General features: G+C 43.1%; 1 protein-coding gene across 1 annotated transcript; it reads left to right on the forward strand.

Annotated features, from left to right (window-relative positions):
• Positions 1–299: 299 nt before the first annotated feature.
• On the forward strand, positions 300–13,046 carry LOC128411584 (uncharacterized). Its single transcript, XM_053384021.1, has 9 exons — positions 300–342; positions 3,948–4,024; positions 5,085–5,251; positions 6,488–6,714; positions 7,301–7,453; positions 7,602–7,719; positions 10,181–10,331; positions 11,298–11,461; positions 12,563–13,046. Exons 1-9 carry the CDS (start codon positions 300–302, stop codon positions 12,714–12,716), a joined length of 1,254 nt encoding a protein of 417 aa, XP_053239996.1. The 3' UTR covers positions 12,717–13,046.
• Positions 13,047–14,260: the final 1,214 nt, after the last annotated feature.

Genomic DNA, 14,260 nt, shown 5'->3' on the forward strand with positions numbered 1-14,260 from the left:
CCATCCAGTAAGTGTAGGGAAATCGCTCAGCATAGCAACTGCTGTTTGATAGAGGGAGGTGCCTCAAGCCTCAGCTTAATGGGTTGAGGACTGCTCCGCACTTCACCTGTAAACCATCTGCAAAGCTGCCTCTGCTGGGGACAAACAGGTACTCTGGAAGATTGAGAAGCCTACCTTGCTCCACCCAGTGACTCAGTTGCCACCAACTGTAAATACTTCCCCTGTAAACAGAGCTTCAGTTGAGTGAAAGCAAACAGGAGAGGAGAGGAAAATAAGTCTTCTCCACAATCACCCTAAAAATGCACGTAACAGAAGGGCCCAGAACCAAGACTCCAGGAACAGGTGAGTATAATTTATTCTGGATAGGGATGCTGGAGAAGTCAATCAAATGAAAATGGGAGCACAAATCACCACTATTGGCACATTCATTTGAGGTCAGGAATGGAAATCTTGTAAGCAAAATACATGTAGTATTCGGTATTGATGGGGGTTTTTGTCCAGAAATTTATGTAAACCATTATGTTTTTTTCTGCATTGTTTTTCATGTTTCCCTTCCATTGAAATGCATTGAAATTAATTGCACAATTGATTACTTTGGTTTTGGCCTAGATGAATAATGTAGGTTTTAGCAGAAACTGAACTGTAGCAGAACAGAAAGAATGCTGATTGTGATAAGCACAGGACAGGGTGGAAATTGCTGCCTCCTTACATTCCTTACTGCTGAATAATGGTCTGATTCAGGGATAAATGCATGAGTTGGAGGATGAGCCTTTTAAAATGAACTTCATCCTGGGGGGATGGAGCTTGAATGAAGCTATAGCCATGTAATAGTGTCACAGAATGGCAAGCTTCCCCTTTTTGTGGCCATCTCATATATGTGCTTCTGCTCTGGCTTTTGCTTTTCCCAAAAGGGATGTCCCACTTGAAAACCATAGAGGGACATTCTAGACAGCAGTAGTGAGTGGTTGCTAGGCAACCACATTCTAGAGAACAGTTTAGGGATGGGCAATGTAGCCCAGAAGTGGAAAAAGAGATCTGAGTTTTTCAGCTGCCTGAGAGGAGCTTGTGTTTGGGGATATGCAGTTTACAAAGATATTAAGAAGTTCCAAAAAGATGCAGGATGTGGACTTTGAGGTCACCCAATGAAACCAATTAACTACAGGTGTGAGACGGACCAAGGGAAGTACTTCTTTACACAACCTATCATTAACATATGGAACTCATAGCCACAAGATGTGGTGATGGACCAGTGGTTTTGATGGCTTCAAAAGGAGATGATACATTCGCAAGGAAAGGTCTATCGGTATGAAACTTCCATGTTCAGAGACAGTTAAGCTTTTCATATGGTCATTCGGAGATAAGGCTTGTTTGTCCAAAGGTAACTTGATGAGTGTCTAACTCTAAATCAAAGAGTGTAAGAGTGGAACGGCTCCAAGTTACTGAAGGTTGACTTTTAGACTCATTCAGTTACTTAGGTTTTTGTCTTCCTTTTCTGTTGTGCTCCTTCTTTACATCTGGCTCCTTCCAACAAAACACAAACTTTCCTCTCCCACCTATTGCCTGTTGAAATGCAGAGAGAAAACAGGGAAAGGTGCCACAGAAAAAGTGAGGCCAAATTCAAGGAAAACATGCAGTTAAATGCAATTATCAGTCAAAATAATTTATTTTCATTTCTGTTTTACCATATGGTTAAAGATGCTTTGAAATTTAAGTAGGAATATTTACCTTACTGTGTATTTTTTTAAAAAAAAATTATTTGCATTTTCAAAAATGGGAACAGAGAGCATACCTTACTATGTACTAAATAGCCCCTGGATTGACCTTCATGTATTTTAAACTTTCATTTATAGCCCAACCCTCCCTGAATCTCAGGCTGGCATGCATGGTTCCCTCCTTCCATTTAATCCTCGCAATTATTATGTGAGGTAGGTTAGCATAAGTAGTGATTGGCCAAAGGTCACCCAATGAGCTTCATGACTGGAAGTTTGAACCTGGGTCTTCCCAGTTTGGCATTCTAACCATTACATTAGGGGGTTGCTATCATGTGCCTTCCAATACCTTCCCAGGTATCCTTGGGCATCCCCATTCAGTTGTAACAGTGCCCCCCCCCCACATCTCCTCCAAGTGTCCCTGTCAAGGTTGACTAGAAGACTCCTGCTGGTTTTCAAATATTCTCAGGGACAGACTTTGGTAATCCTTCATAATATGGTGCCCTGCGTGAGGCCAAAATTTGGTTCCCCCAAATAGATCTTCTGAATTGTGGATCTTCTCAATTTTGTGTCCCCCTCCGTTCTGCGCCCTGTCCAGGGTGGAACTGCCTGCACCACGCTAAATCTGGTGCTGCTATTCTGTTTGCTGTTACTCCACCCTTAGATATTTTCACTGCTATGGAATGTAGATATTAGTTCTGCTTATCTCATGCCTTGCTGTGACATGCTCTATGGGGAGCTGGCTTCAGGCAACAGGCCAATTGGCCGACCAACTCTGCATTACGAAAACATCTGCAAATGTGACATGGTGGCTGGCAACATCAACCCTGCCGTGTGGGAATCCCTTCCAGATGACTGCAGTGCCTGGAGACAGTCATGTCATGTATCCATAGCAATGACCAGAGAAAGAATGACTGCTGGGAGGAGCACAGAAAGAGCAAACACCCTGGTGCATCTGCAGCAGCACAACCAGACACCTACATCTGCCCCAGCTGCAACAAAACATGTCTCTCCTGCATCGGTCTCTACAGCCACAGCAGGCGCTGTAACCATCCAGCAATTTGACTTCACCCCCAAAGGCACACTCCTCCATTGTCTCCTGAAACAGATGGATGCCAGCCATGGCAACAAATGTTGTGGTGTTTTCTCACTATCTGGAACACTGTATTTTAAAGTAGAGTGTTGATCTATCTTCACTTTCTGATTAAAGGTTTATACATACTGTTATAATGGTGTCCTTTCAAATGTTTCCTCTTCTTTTTGGAATAATAGAATCATAGAATTGTAGAGTTGGAACGGGCCCCCTGGGTCATCTATTCCAACCCCCTCCAATGCAGGAATCTCAACACGTGGTCCCCGCATTCAATTTGAAACCAGGCCAGACCCTGCTTAGCTTTGCAAATGTGCTAGCAGTTTTATTCTGTTGCTTATAAATCCGCAAAGCCATATCTTGTGTGTAATATTGTGTGTGTGCGATATTAAATTATTCAGACCAGTTTTGTATGCATCCCCCAAGATAGTGTTCACATTGCATCTGAAGCACAAGATTAAACACACACTCTCACACACCTTGCCCAGCCTTCTTATTACACACATGGATGGGATTGTAATATATGGAAAGAAAGAAAAAGTCATCCTCAAAACACACCAAAACTTAAATGAGCATTAACAAATTACCTCACAACAATTGCAGGTATCCAAATCTTTCAAATCTGAAACCTGAAGAAAATACTGAGAGAGACAAGCCATTTCTCAATCTCAGCAGAATATCTTCCTCACGGTGTGGAAAGTGTCATTATACGCTTTTCAGGGTAGCCATTTTAGTCTCTTACAGAAAAAAAACAACCCTCATTTTATTGCATCTTAAAGACTAACCAAACTATTAAGATATGACTTCAGGTGCATCTGATGAAGTGAATTGTAGTCTAGAAACATTTGTGCCATAATTTGTTAAGGTGCCACAAGACTCTGTTATTACATGATTTACTTGTGACTATGATATGATACCTCCAAAATGTAGTACTTCAGCATATTTTTTGTGGAGCCATCCTGTCTTAACTGAGATGTTCTGAACTCTGGCTGCCATCAGCTCCTGTTAAAGTATCCATGAATGATTCCAGATGAGGTTTCCCTTATGCAAACCAATGATGTCTTGCTCCTGGGTGTTGCAGAGGTCTGTGTGAGGCTTGTAGACCTCAGTGTCTTACATTGCTGCCTTGGTTTTTGATTTTGTTTCAGAGCATGAGCTTCTGGAGGAGCTGCTGACTTATGATGACCTCTTTCTGGAAACATTCAATGCTTTTCTGGCTATGCCTGTGAGTAGAGGTCACATCTTTCCCTGTTATCTGAACTCTGGGTTTTGGCTGGGTTAGAAGGATACTTTCACAGTTGTGACATACTGTTCTTCACAGAACAGTGCATTGGGTTTTGTTTTGTTTTTAAATGTAAACAGCTGGTGGGTGGGGGATATTTGTGGGAAAGGGCTGCATGCAAAAGGTCCCAGGTTCAATCCCTGGTGTCTTCCAAGTGGGGATGTGAAGTATTTCTTCCTGAAATTCTAGAAAGCCACTGCTTAGTAGGTGTGGATAATACTGAGCTAGATGGACCAGTGGTTTGACTTGGTATAAAGACGGTTTCTATAAGATCAGGACTGGGCAAGGAGAATTAATCCTTGCCCCACCTCACACTACAACTCTGATGAATATATATGTAAATGGAGATTTCATTTCCAGGGTTAATAATGATTTGATTTATTTGATTTATTTATTTACGGCTATTAGCCCATAAAATAATAATGGCTAATAAGGGTTAATAATGGCTCCAGGAAGGAATTTTCATTGGGATCACAGTGGATGCGGGGAGAAGGGCATATAGCAGAGGTGGCCAGGATCCATTGGGACTGATAGGTCAGAAAGCTGGGAGACCAACAGCAGGGGGAGCCAGAGCCCATGGAAGACAGAACCAAGTACCGTATTTCCATTTGTGTCCCCATCTTCCATTCCTGGCCTCTCACCTCCCATGACACACTTTTAAAAACATTTCATAAATGTGAGGCATGACTGAAGATATGCATAAGCATATTTGCATTTTTAAAAAACAAACAAAGTTACTTGTTTGATGCAATGGAGTAAGGACAAGACTAAATGCTTGCTCAGTTGCCCTTCCAGCATTCCACTTTCTGGCATATATATTTGTAGCACGGGTTGCAAAGCCAGGTTTTAATGGCTGCCGAAGGACCTGTGGTGAGTGACTGCTCAGAAATACTCTGTGCTCATATTCTTCTTAGAACTAAAAGTGACCTCTGACTGTTCTACCGGCTTTTCAGGTGATGTGCCACTTTCCTGCCTAAAGGGATGCGTTTTCTCTTTCAAGTAGGCTTTCCCTCTTAGACTGCATTATGACCGGCTGACAGGACGACTGCAGGAGCTGGATGGCTTCCTCTTGCCAATTGGGTCAAATTCCCTTTGCTATGGAGCAACCGATACAGAGAGGGAAAGGGCCCTGAGCTGGTTAGCGCAGGAGCGCTTCCTCCCATTTCAAAGGTTGAGCACTGGATCTGTTTGCATTTTCCTATACAATGCTCTGCACTATTTCTTACCTTTCCGTTGACCTGTTGCATTGCAGGTATTTTCCATGCTTCAGATATGGGTTCAGGGTTTTGTTCCTGCTGATGTGAATTCCTATGTGTCTATAAGGTGGTTGCAGTCATTTTAATCTTGCAAAGAGGGAAATGGACAGGAAACACGGAAGCCATTGAATGTCATGTAGTGTATAATATGCCCATTCTACAGATCAGTAAGTCTCTGACATCCAGCAGTTTTATTTGTTTGGCCCAGTCATGTTCACAGCTAGAACAACAGAACCAGTTCCTGTGCTTAATTTCATCCCATATTATATTGGGCCCCTTAATTACTTTCAGAAGCGGCACTGAGCTCTGGGACATGACTCCTTCCATGCAGTATTGCATTAATCGCAGGCAACCAAAGAGGATAATTTGAGCATGTACTTTTCCTTCCCTCATAAGTAACAACAGCTAAACTTCAAGCCCCTGAGACCAAGAGGCTTGAACAGATATTCTCATGCTGTGTCCAAGCAAATCTGTCCCAGGTTGCAGTCACATGGGATGAAGACCCATTGCCTACTGTGGACTTCAGAATAAGGAATGCAACCGAAGGCATTTCCAATGTTATAAAACCTGCCAATACCTTTTAGCGCAGGGTTAGGGAACCTGTGGCCCTTCTGATTGTTGAACTCCAACTCCCATCAATCCCCGCCAGCAGGGCTAAGGGTCAAGAATGATGGTGGCTGTAGTCCAGCAGCATCATTCTAGAGATCCCCTCCAGTGCTAAAGATAGAACTAACCAGCCTAAACCCCATGTTGCAATATAAGAACAAATTTTCTGAAAAAGTGGGCATGCACACGAAAGCTCATACCAATAACAAACTTAGTTGGTCTCTAAGGTGCTACTGGAAGGGATTTTTTTTATTTTGTTTCGACTACGACACACCAACACGGCTACCTACCTGTAAACAAATTTTCTGTCACAGAAGCATGTGCAAGTAGACTTTCTGAAGGGGGGGGATTTGTGAATCATTTCCCCCTTTTCTAATTTGTAAAAGTTAACAGTTTAACTGTGAATATGATGAATGTACCACCTAAAATAATTTTCTAAAGGATAAAGTGGGCTTAGAATAATGCCTTGCAGCCCTTCCTGTGGCCTGGTGCTCTGAGCTGTCACTGTTTCTGAAGCATTCATTTGCTGCCTGTTTCCTGCTAGGACTCTCTTTTACCTGGAGTATAAACTGGCAAAGCTGTTGCTGTGTCCTCTGGATGAGAAGTACCCAGGGAGTCGCTATGCAATTCGTGGGTTCAGTCGCCAGTCTGACAGCACTGCCATCTCCAGCATCCCCAGCCATTCATCAACAGAGCGGCAGCCCACTGGAGTCCCAAGCCACGTGCTGCTAAGACTTCCTAGCCAAACACGCAGTACTCCAGCCTGCCTAGGTGAGTCTCCCTCAGCTGCTGTCTTCTGCACCCTCAGGAGTGGATCTCCTCAGCCATATCTTGGTCCCTTTCCACTGCTGGAGAGATGCCTGTCAGTCTATTCGCATGTTTAGCTCTCAGACTGCTATTTGGTTGGCTGGAAAGAAGACAAAACTATGGTGTGTGACTGCACTTGGAATACTGTGTATAGTTCTGGTTGCCTCACTCGAAAGGTATTTTAGAGATGGAAAAGGTGCAGAAAATGGTAATGATCAAGTACCACCTCCTTTGTCCAGCAATAGCAACCTTTTTACTTAGCTGCCATCTCCTAATAGCCATTGATAGATTTGTTGTCAGTGAATTTGTGGCTAGTTCTTTTTAAAGTAATCAAAAGTAAAATTATTTATGTTGCCTTGACCATGTCAAAAGGGAGTTTGGAAAATGACTTAGATGGGGCAGGATCCAAGCCTTCTTACTGTCACATGAACCCATTGCACTTGCTTCCATTCTACACCCAGGTGGGGAGCAAGCCTCGCCATCCATCAGCTCATCTGAAAACATTTTCTTTCTGACCCCTCTAACCTTCGGTCTCCATGCTTTCCTGCAGGACATTTTGTAAGATCATCTGGCCAAACCTCCACTGAGATATCCTTGGAGTTCCCAGGTATCTTGAGTTTAGCTCTATCTCCAGCCGCAGAACATCTGAGCAGGCTCCAGCTCCAGAGACTCCTGTCTGACTCCAGCATACGAAGAGCAACTGGTAGGAACCCTGCAGCTAGGTTGGGGAAATTGGAGGTTGGGTAAGAGCTAGCTGGAAAAGGGTGCATTCATTGCCCTGGCCCCTGGAAGGAGGTGCTTTCAAAGGTCAGCTATTTGTGATTTTGCTTCTGATATGCGTCCCCTTACAGGTAGGCTCAGAAGTGGCTGGACCAATGCAGGTGAGCCAGTGGTAACTCCAATTCATCTAAGCAGAGCTGCTCTTGCCTCCTCGCCTGATCAAGAATTCACTGAACTTCACATGGATGGGTAAGTCTGGCTGCTAAAAGTGCCATGACGAGGATACCAAATTATTTCTAACCAAGTTAATGTAATGTTCTTCTGCCAGATGAAATGGTCTTGTGAAACCTGAAATCTGTTGTGCAATGTGTACGGCACAGCTCACTTTTCATGGTGACTATGAATTCAAGTTTTCCATGCTTGCGAGTTATCTAATGCAAAATGCTATTGCCAGAATATTTACTGGATAAAGGTTATCAGAACAGAATTACATCCATATTGGTTGATCTACAATGGTGGCCAGTCCATTACTGTGCCCAATTTAAGGCAATTTTTTTTATTTTTTTAAAATAAATTTTTATTGATTTTCCAACACATATTAAATAACAATACAAAACAATACAAAAACAGACACACATATAAACATGTATAGTTTCTTAACCTTCTTTTCCTTAAACCTTCTTTCAGCGACTTCCCCATACCTCCTTTTTCTGCATCCTTGTTTTAAAATTTTTCCAGCAACCTCTAATTTTATTTACTTATGGCACTTCCTTTAAATCCTTATTCCCATGTCCAATTGTTTATCGCTGCAATTCTATTTTACATTACTCAAAACATTTTAGCACTCATTAATTTTACAACAGTTCTTAAGGTAAACTTTAAATTTCTTCCAGTCTTCTTCCACCGTCTCTTTCCCTTGGTCTCGGATTCTGCCAGTCATTTCAGCCAATCCCATGTAGTCAATCACCTTCGTCTGCCATTCTTCCAGTGTGGGTAGTTCTTGTGTCTTCCAGTACTTTGCTAAAAGTACTCTTGCTGCTGTTGTCACATACATAAAGAACATCCTATCTTTCTTTGACACCAATTGGCCTACCATGCCCAAGAGAAAGGCCTCTGGTTTCTTCGCAAAAGTGCATTTAAGCACCTTTTTCATTTCATTATAGATCCTTTCCCAGAAAGCCTTAATCTTTGGGCATGTCCACCAAAGGTGATAAAAAGTACCTTCAGTTTCATTACATTTCCAGCATTTATTATTGGGCAAATGGTAAATTTTGGCAAGCTTGACTGGGGTCATGTACCACCTATAAATCATTTTCATAATATTCTCTCTTAAGGCATTACATTCCGTAAACTTTATACCGGTGGTCCATAACTGTTCCCAGTCTGCAAACATAATGTCATGTCCAATGTCCTGTGCCCATTTAATCATAGCTGATTTAACCATCTCATCCTGTGTATTCCATTTCAACAGCAAGTTATACATTCTTGACAAATTCTTAGTACTGGGTTCCAAAAGCTCTGTTTCTAGTTTCGACCTTTCCACCTGAAAGCCAATTTTCCTGTCCTGTTTAAAAACTTCGTTTATCTGGTAATAATGGAGCCAATCTCTTACTTTGAGCTTCAATTTCTCATAACTTTGCAATTTAACTTTTCCCTCCTCATACTCTATAATTTCCCAATATTTCGGCCATTTAGATTCCATGTTTAATTTTTTCACTTCCTTAGCTTCCATCGGTGACAACCACCTGGGTGTTTTATTTTCCAGCAAGTCTTTATATCTAATCCATACATTATATAGGGCTTTTCTAACAATATGATTTTTGAAACCTTGGTGGATCTTAACCTTGTCGTACCATATATATGCATGCCAGCCAAATCTATTATTAAACCCTTCCAAGTCCAAAATGACTGTATTTTCAAGAAGCAGCCAGTTTTTCAGCCAGCAAAAAGCCGCTGATTCATAGTACAGTTTTAAGTCCGGCAGGGCAAACCCCCCTCTTTCTTTTGCGTCAGTTAGTATCTTAAATTTTATTCTGGGCTTTTTGCCCTGCCAGACAAATCTAGATATATCTTTTTGCCACCTCTTGAAACAATCCATTTTGTCCACAATCTGCAATGTTTGGAACAGAAATAACATTCTCGGCAAGACATTCATCTTAATAACAGCAATTCGGCCTAACAAGGAAAGTCTCAAACTTGACCATATTTCTAAATCTTTTTTCACTTCTGCCCAACATTTCTCATAATTATCTTTAAATAGGTTCACATTCTTAGATGTCAGATTTATCCCCAGGTATTTCACCTTCTTTGCTATCAATAAACCAGTATCATTCTGGAATTTCTCTCTTTCTGCACTTGTTAACAATTTAAGGCAATTTTAAGCTTTAAAAACCTAAAACAGCTTGGGACCTAAGTACCTTACAGACTGCTTTCTTCCATATGTTTCTCCCTGCATGCCTTGTTCATCTTATGAGAATATGATCCAGATTTTTTGGCTGCCTGAAGCACAGCAACATGGTGTTGTGCTTTATCAGTGGTGTCACCCATCCGGTATATTCTACAGGCATGTTGTAATAGTATGTTTCCTGCACCAGACTAAATGAAATTTGATATCCCTTTGAACTATCTAATTCTGTAAGATTTGCCTGCAAAAAGCTGTCCCCATCAATTGTCTGGTTTTGACGCACTGTTCCATCTGTTCCTTTTGAAGTTGTCGGAAGCCATTTTCAGGTTCTGGGAAGGTTTTGCAGTTTGACTTGAATGAGACAAGGAACTCCCAGGAAGGGGAAGGGGACACATTTCTTTCGCCTTGCTTTGGAAGTGCCGCTCTGCAGCAGCTAAAAGAAGAGATCCTAGGGACTGTGAGTAATGTGGCATCCTGCTGAGAAACTTGGCTTGGATGCATTCTCTCTAACCAGCTCATTTCCCCCACTTTCTGACTTATATGGATCCATCTATATAGCATAGCTCAGTCGGTTAGAGCGTGATGCTGTTAAATGCCAAGGTTGCAGGTTCAATCCCCATAAGGGACAGTTGCATATTCCTTCATTGCAGGGGTGTGGATTATATGATCCTCAGGATCCTTCCCAAGTCTCTGATTCTATGATCTTGTATTGCGATGGTGACTACCAAAGTCACAGGAGAAAAGGTGGTTGTCTCACTCTGTTCAATGGTGATGTGAACTGCAGTGTTAACAACAGTGGCCCTATTAGGGCATTCGGTCTCCATGCATGTAGAACCCTCCACTAGGTTTAGGCTGATGAAAGTTATAGATTGCTTCTCACTTAGAAAAGTCTCAACACAGTTTACAACCAAAATAGAAATGTAATAATAATAATAATAAATTGCACAAACATGTTAAAGACATAGTAAAGAATACAGTGTCATGAAAGAATTAGTTCTCAAGGTAACCACCCAGAACATGACAAACAGTCAGTTGAAAGGAAAACACTTTGCCCGATGCTGAAACAATGGCAAAGTTGGTGTCAGGTGGACCTCCCTGAGGAGAGCATTCCATAGACAGGGGGGCTACTACAGAAAAGACCCATTCAGGGCTGTACTTGGCACGAGGGGCCTCCATGAGTAAATTGGGTAAAAATGGCATGTTAGTAAGGGCAGGGCTTTGAAGCACCACACACACACACACACACGCACACACACACACCACTTCTCCCTGCATGTAACTTTCCCCATTTTTTCCTCTTGTGCAACGTAGCCATAGAATGGGCCCTCAGATGTATAGCTGTGGGCAGGTGGCATTCCCTTCTCCCCTCAGGTGCTTACAGCTCTGCCAGCTATCTTTCCCCTCCCTCCCTCTTGTATTGCAGAGGGCTGGCATGGACAGCTTCAGGGAGTTCCTCCATGGCACACTGGGAATCCACCTCCTTGACTTCTGGATTGACTGTGAGGATATTATGGAGCACACCACACGCCTGGAGAAGGCCAGAACTGCATCCCAGGAGATCCAACTGTTCTTTTTCAGCGCTCTTCGGTATGGATGCAAATGAATTTTTCAAACTAGATGTGGAGGAGAATGGCTATACAGATGTGACATGGGAGATCCCTGACTGGGTCTTTTTATAAAGCACTTGTTGCAGTGATGCAGCTACAGGGAGCAAGGGCCTAGCCATCATCATCATCATCATTATTATTATTATTATTATTATTATTATTATTATTATTCGGGGACGCGGATGGTGCCTAGGACTTTACGATCGCATGGTCGGTGGTTCGAATCCCCGCGGCGGGGTGCGCTCCAGTCGTTCGGTCCCAGCGCCTGCCAACCTAGCAGTTCGAAAGCACCCCCGGGTGCAAGTAGATAAATAGGGACCGCTTACCAGCGGGAAGGTAAACGGCGTTCCATGTGCTGCGCTGGCTCGCCAGAGCAGCGATGTCACGCTGGCCATGTGACCCGGAAGTGTCTGCGGACAGCGCTGGCTCCCGGCCTATAGAGTGAGATGAGCGCACAACCCTAGAGTCTAGCAAGACTGGCCCGTACGGGCAGGGGTACCTTTACCATTATTATTATTATTATTATTATTATTATTATTATCATTATTAATTACTACCCTGGGTGAAGCCTCCAGAGGGGTGCCATTGAGGCTTCCAGCCTGTGTGTGTACACAAATGCACATGGGGGTGTGTGTGAGCCAAAGTGAGTCTTTGACCTGGGTGAAATAAAGCCTAGTTTTGCCCCTGCTTGTTAGCTGGCAGAAGATGCTTAACCCTTTCCTTCATGCTGTTTACCCAAACTGTGTCACCTTCGAAGCTGCTATTAGCTCCACAGCATGGATAAAAATGTGGGCACCTAGGAGATGACGGTACTTCCCGCACCCCCAGTAGAGCTAATAGTGATGCTGGTGCTGTGTTGCACCACACGGTCACCACTTCAGTGTTTCTTAAACATCTGGGTGGTATCACACTAGAAGAGAGCCCCATGCAGGCTGACGCCATGATGTGTTAGCAACAAACTGGCTCTATGAGTTACGTGGCCCACCCACTTGCCCCACCAAATCTAAGTTTCTGGCTCGGCCAGCTTGCACTCAGCTCCGACTTTTCCTGCTCTAGCTTTTCCTTCCTCTTTTGTTGGCAGGAGCATTCAAGCCAAGTACAAGCTGATGCCTCCTCCTGCCTGTCGGGTGAGTAATGCTGCTTGGGGGGCAGGTGCCCCTGCGTTTTTCCAGGTCACAGCTTTAAGAGAACCTTTGCTCTCCCCAGGGAAACTGACAAATCTGCCAACTGCGTAGCTCAGCTGCTAGCCTGAATGGGGGTGGAAGCCCAGGGACAATGTCTACCTCCTACCACCTCCTCTGTCAGGAAAATTCTTTGTTTCCTGAAGCTGTAGCCTGAATCTCATGATGGGTGGTGTGTGTGTGTGTGTGTGTGTGTGTGTGTGTGTGTTGTATCAGAGCAAGCTTCTGTTGCCTCTTTCTATCCTCCCTCTGTTGGCCTTTTTACCTTTATTTCCAGCTTTGCATTGTGGGTGCTTCCAGACATGGACTATTTTTGCAGCATTCAGTAACGGCTGTTCTGCTTTAAAAATAAAAGTTCATTGCAGATTGATTCTGCATCGCCTCACTGTCTCCTTTGGAAAACAGATGTAGGTGATGCCAGCAGTGGTGGTGGTCGTATCCATACCTTCCTATTGTGGGTGGACCTATACCAAAACTGCAATCACCAGCTCTTTGTGTCTCATTCAAATGACAGTCTTGTCCTTTTGTGTTATTTGACAAAGACATCTGATTTGTTCCTCCTCCCTGGCTATGATAATCTCTGCCCACCACTTAAGCCTTTTTGGACCATCTTAAGACAAGTCAGCAGAACATGAGAGTTATCAACAGCCTTTTGCAAAGTCTTAAAAAGGCACCCACATGGATAGTTCTATAGAACTCAGGAAATCTATAAGAATGTGGGAATAATGAGAACAACTTATTTAAGCCTTACCACCTGCGAAAGAGCTTAGGCCCCATTTATATGAAGGGTATCCGGTGTGATTGTTGTTGCTTCTGTGGTAGTTTCCATTCCAACTGGCATACTCCACACCCTTTGAAGTACATCCCTTGCTTAACAAGCTGTTAAAACAGGGCTGGGAAATTTGTGGTCCTCCTGATATTGGTGAATCTAATTCCCATCAGCCCAAGCCTGTATGGCCAATAGGCAGGGATGATGGGAATTGAAGTCCAATAATACCTTGGGAGCTGTCACAGAAGTGATACATCCTGTGCCAGATTTACGTATAAGCTAAAGGAGCTACAGCTTAGGGCCCCACTCTCTTGGAGGCCCCCCAAAAAATTAAAGGAAAAAACAAATGGATGTACATTTCCAAAATATAAGATAAATAAGCAAATAAAATAAAAGCTACATACAGCAACAGTGTTTTGTGTTGTGTAGGCTCCTATTTGTTATGTGCAAATTGCTTTAGATACCTATTAGGTCCATAAATTACCATATAGCATATATTAAACACAAAAAACAGTGACAATTTGTTGTTGACTAGGACAGCTGGACATATAAAGGGCCCCATTACCTTCAGTAGCTTAGGGCCTCATCAAACCTAAATCCGGCCATAGACACATCCTTGTATTGGAGGAACTTTGCCTGGACTCAGCCAGTGTGAGAGCAATGAAGGAGGTGGTAGCAACTGCAAATGTCTAGAAGAAACACGACAAGTGGTTATTTAATTTCCATTTTCTACAAATTGCATAATAACATTACTGCTTTCCTGACCCTCTGTTGGCAGCAGCAACGTGATGAAACTTCAAGCCCTGAGGAGACTGCTTTTGCTGCCTTG

The sequence above is a fragment of the Podarcis raffonei genome, chromosome 3 (assembly GCF_027172205.1).
Source record: "Podarcis raffonei isolate rPodRaf1 chromosome 3, rPodRaf1.pri, whole genome shotgun sequence".
In the NCBI taxonomy this organism is placed as follows: Eukaryota; Metazoa; Chordata; class Lepidosauria; order Squamata; family Lacertidae; genus Podarcis; species Podarcis raffonei.

Excerpts from the sequence above, each read along its gene's own strand:
- LOC128411584 (XM_053384021.1), top strand. The coding sequence starts at position 300 with ATGCACGTAACAGAAGGGCCCAGAACCAAGACTCCAGGAACAG. Across the intron at positions 343-3,947 it reads AACCAAGACTCCAGGAACAG|AGCATGAGCTTCTGGAGGAG; the intron begins GTGAGTATAATT and ends ATTTTGTTTCAG. Across the intron at positions 5,252-6,487 it reads CGCTTCCTCCCATTTCAAAG|GACTCTCTTTTACCTGGAGT; the intron begins GTTGAGCACTGG and ends GTTTCCTGCTAG.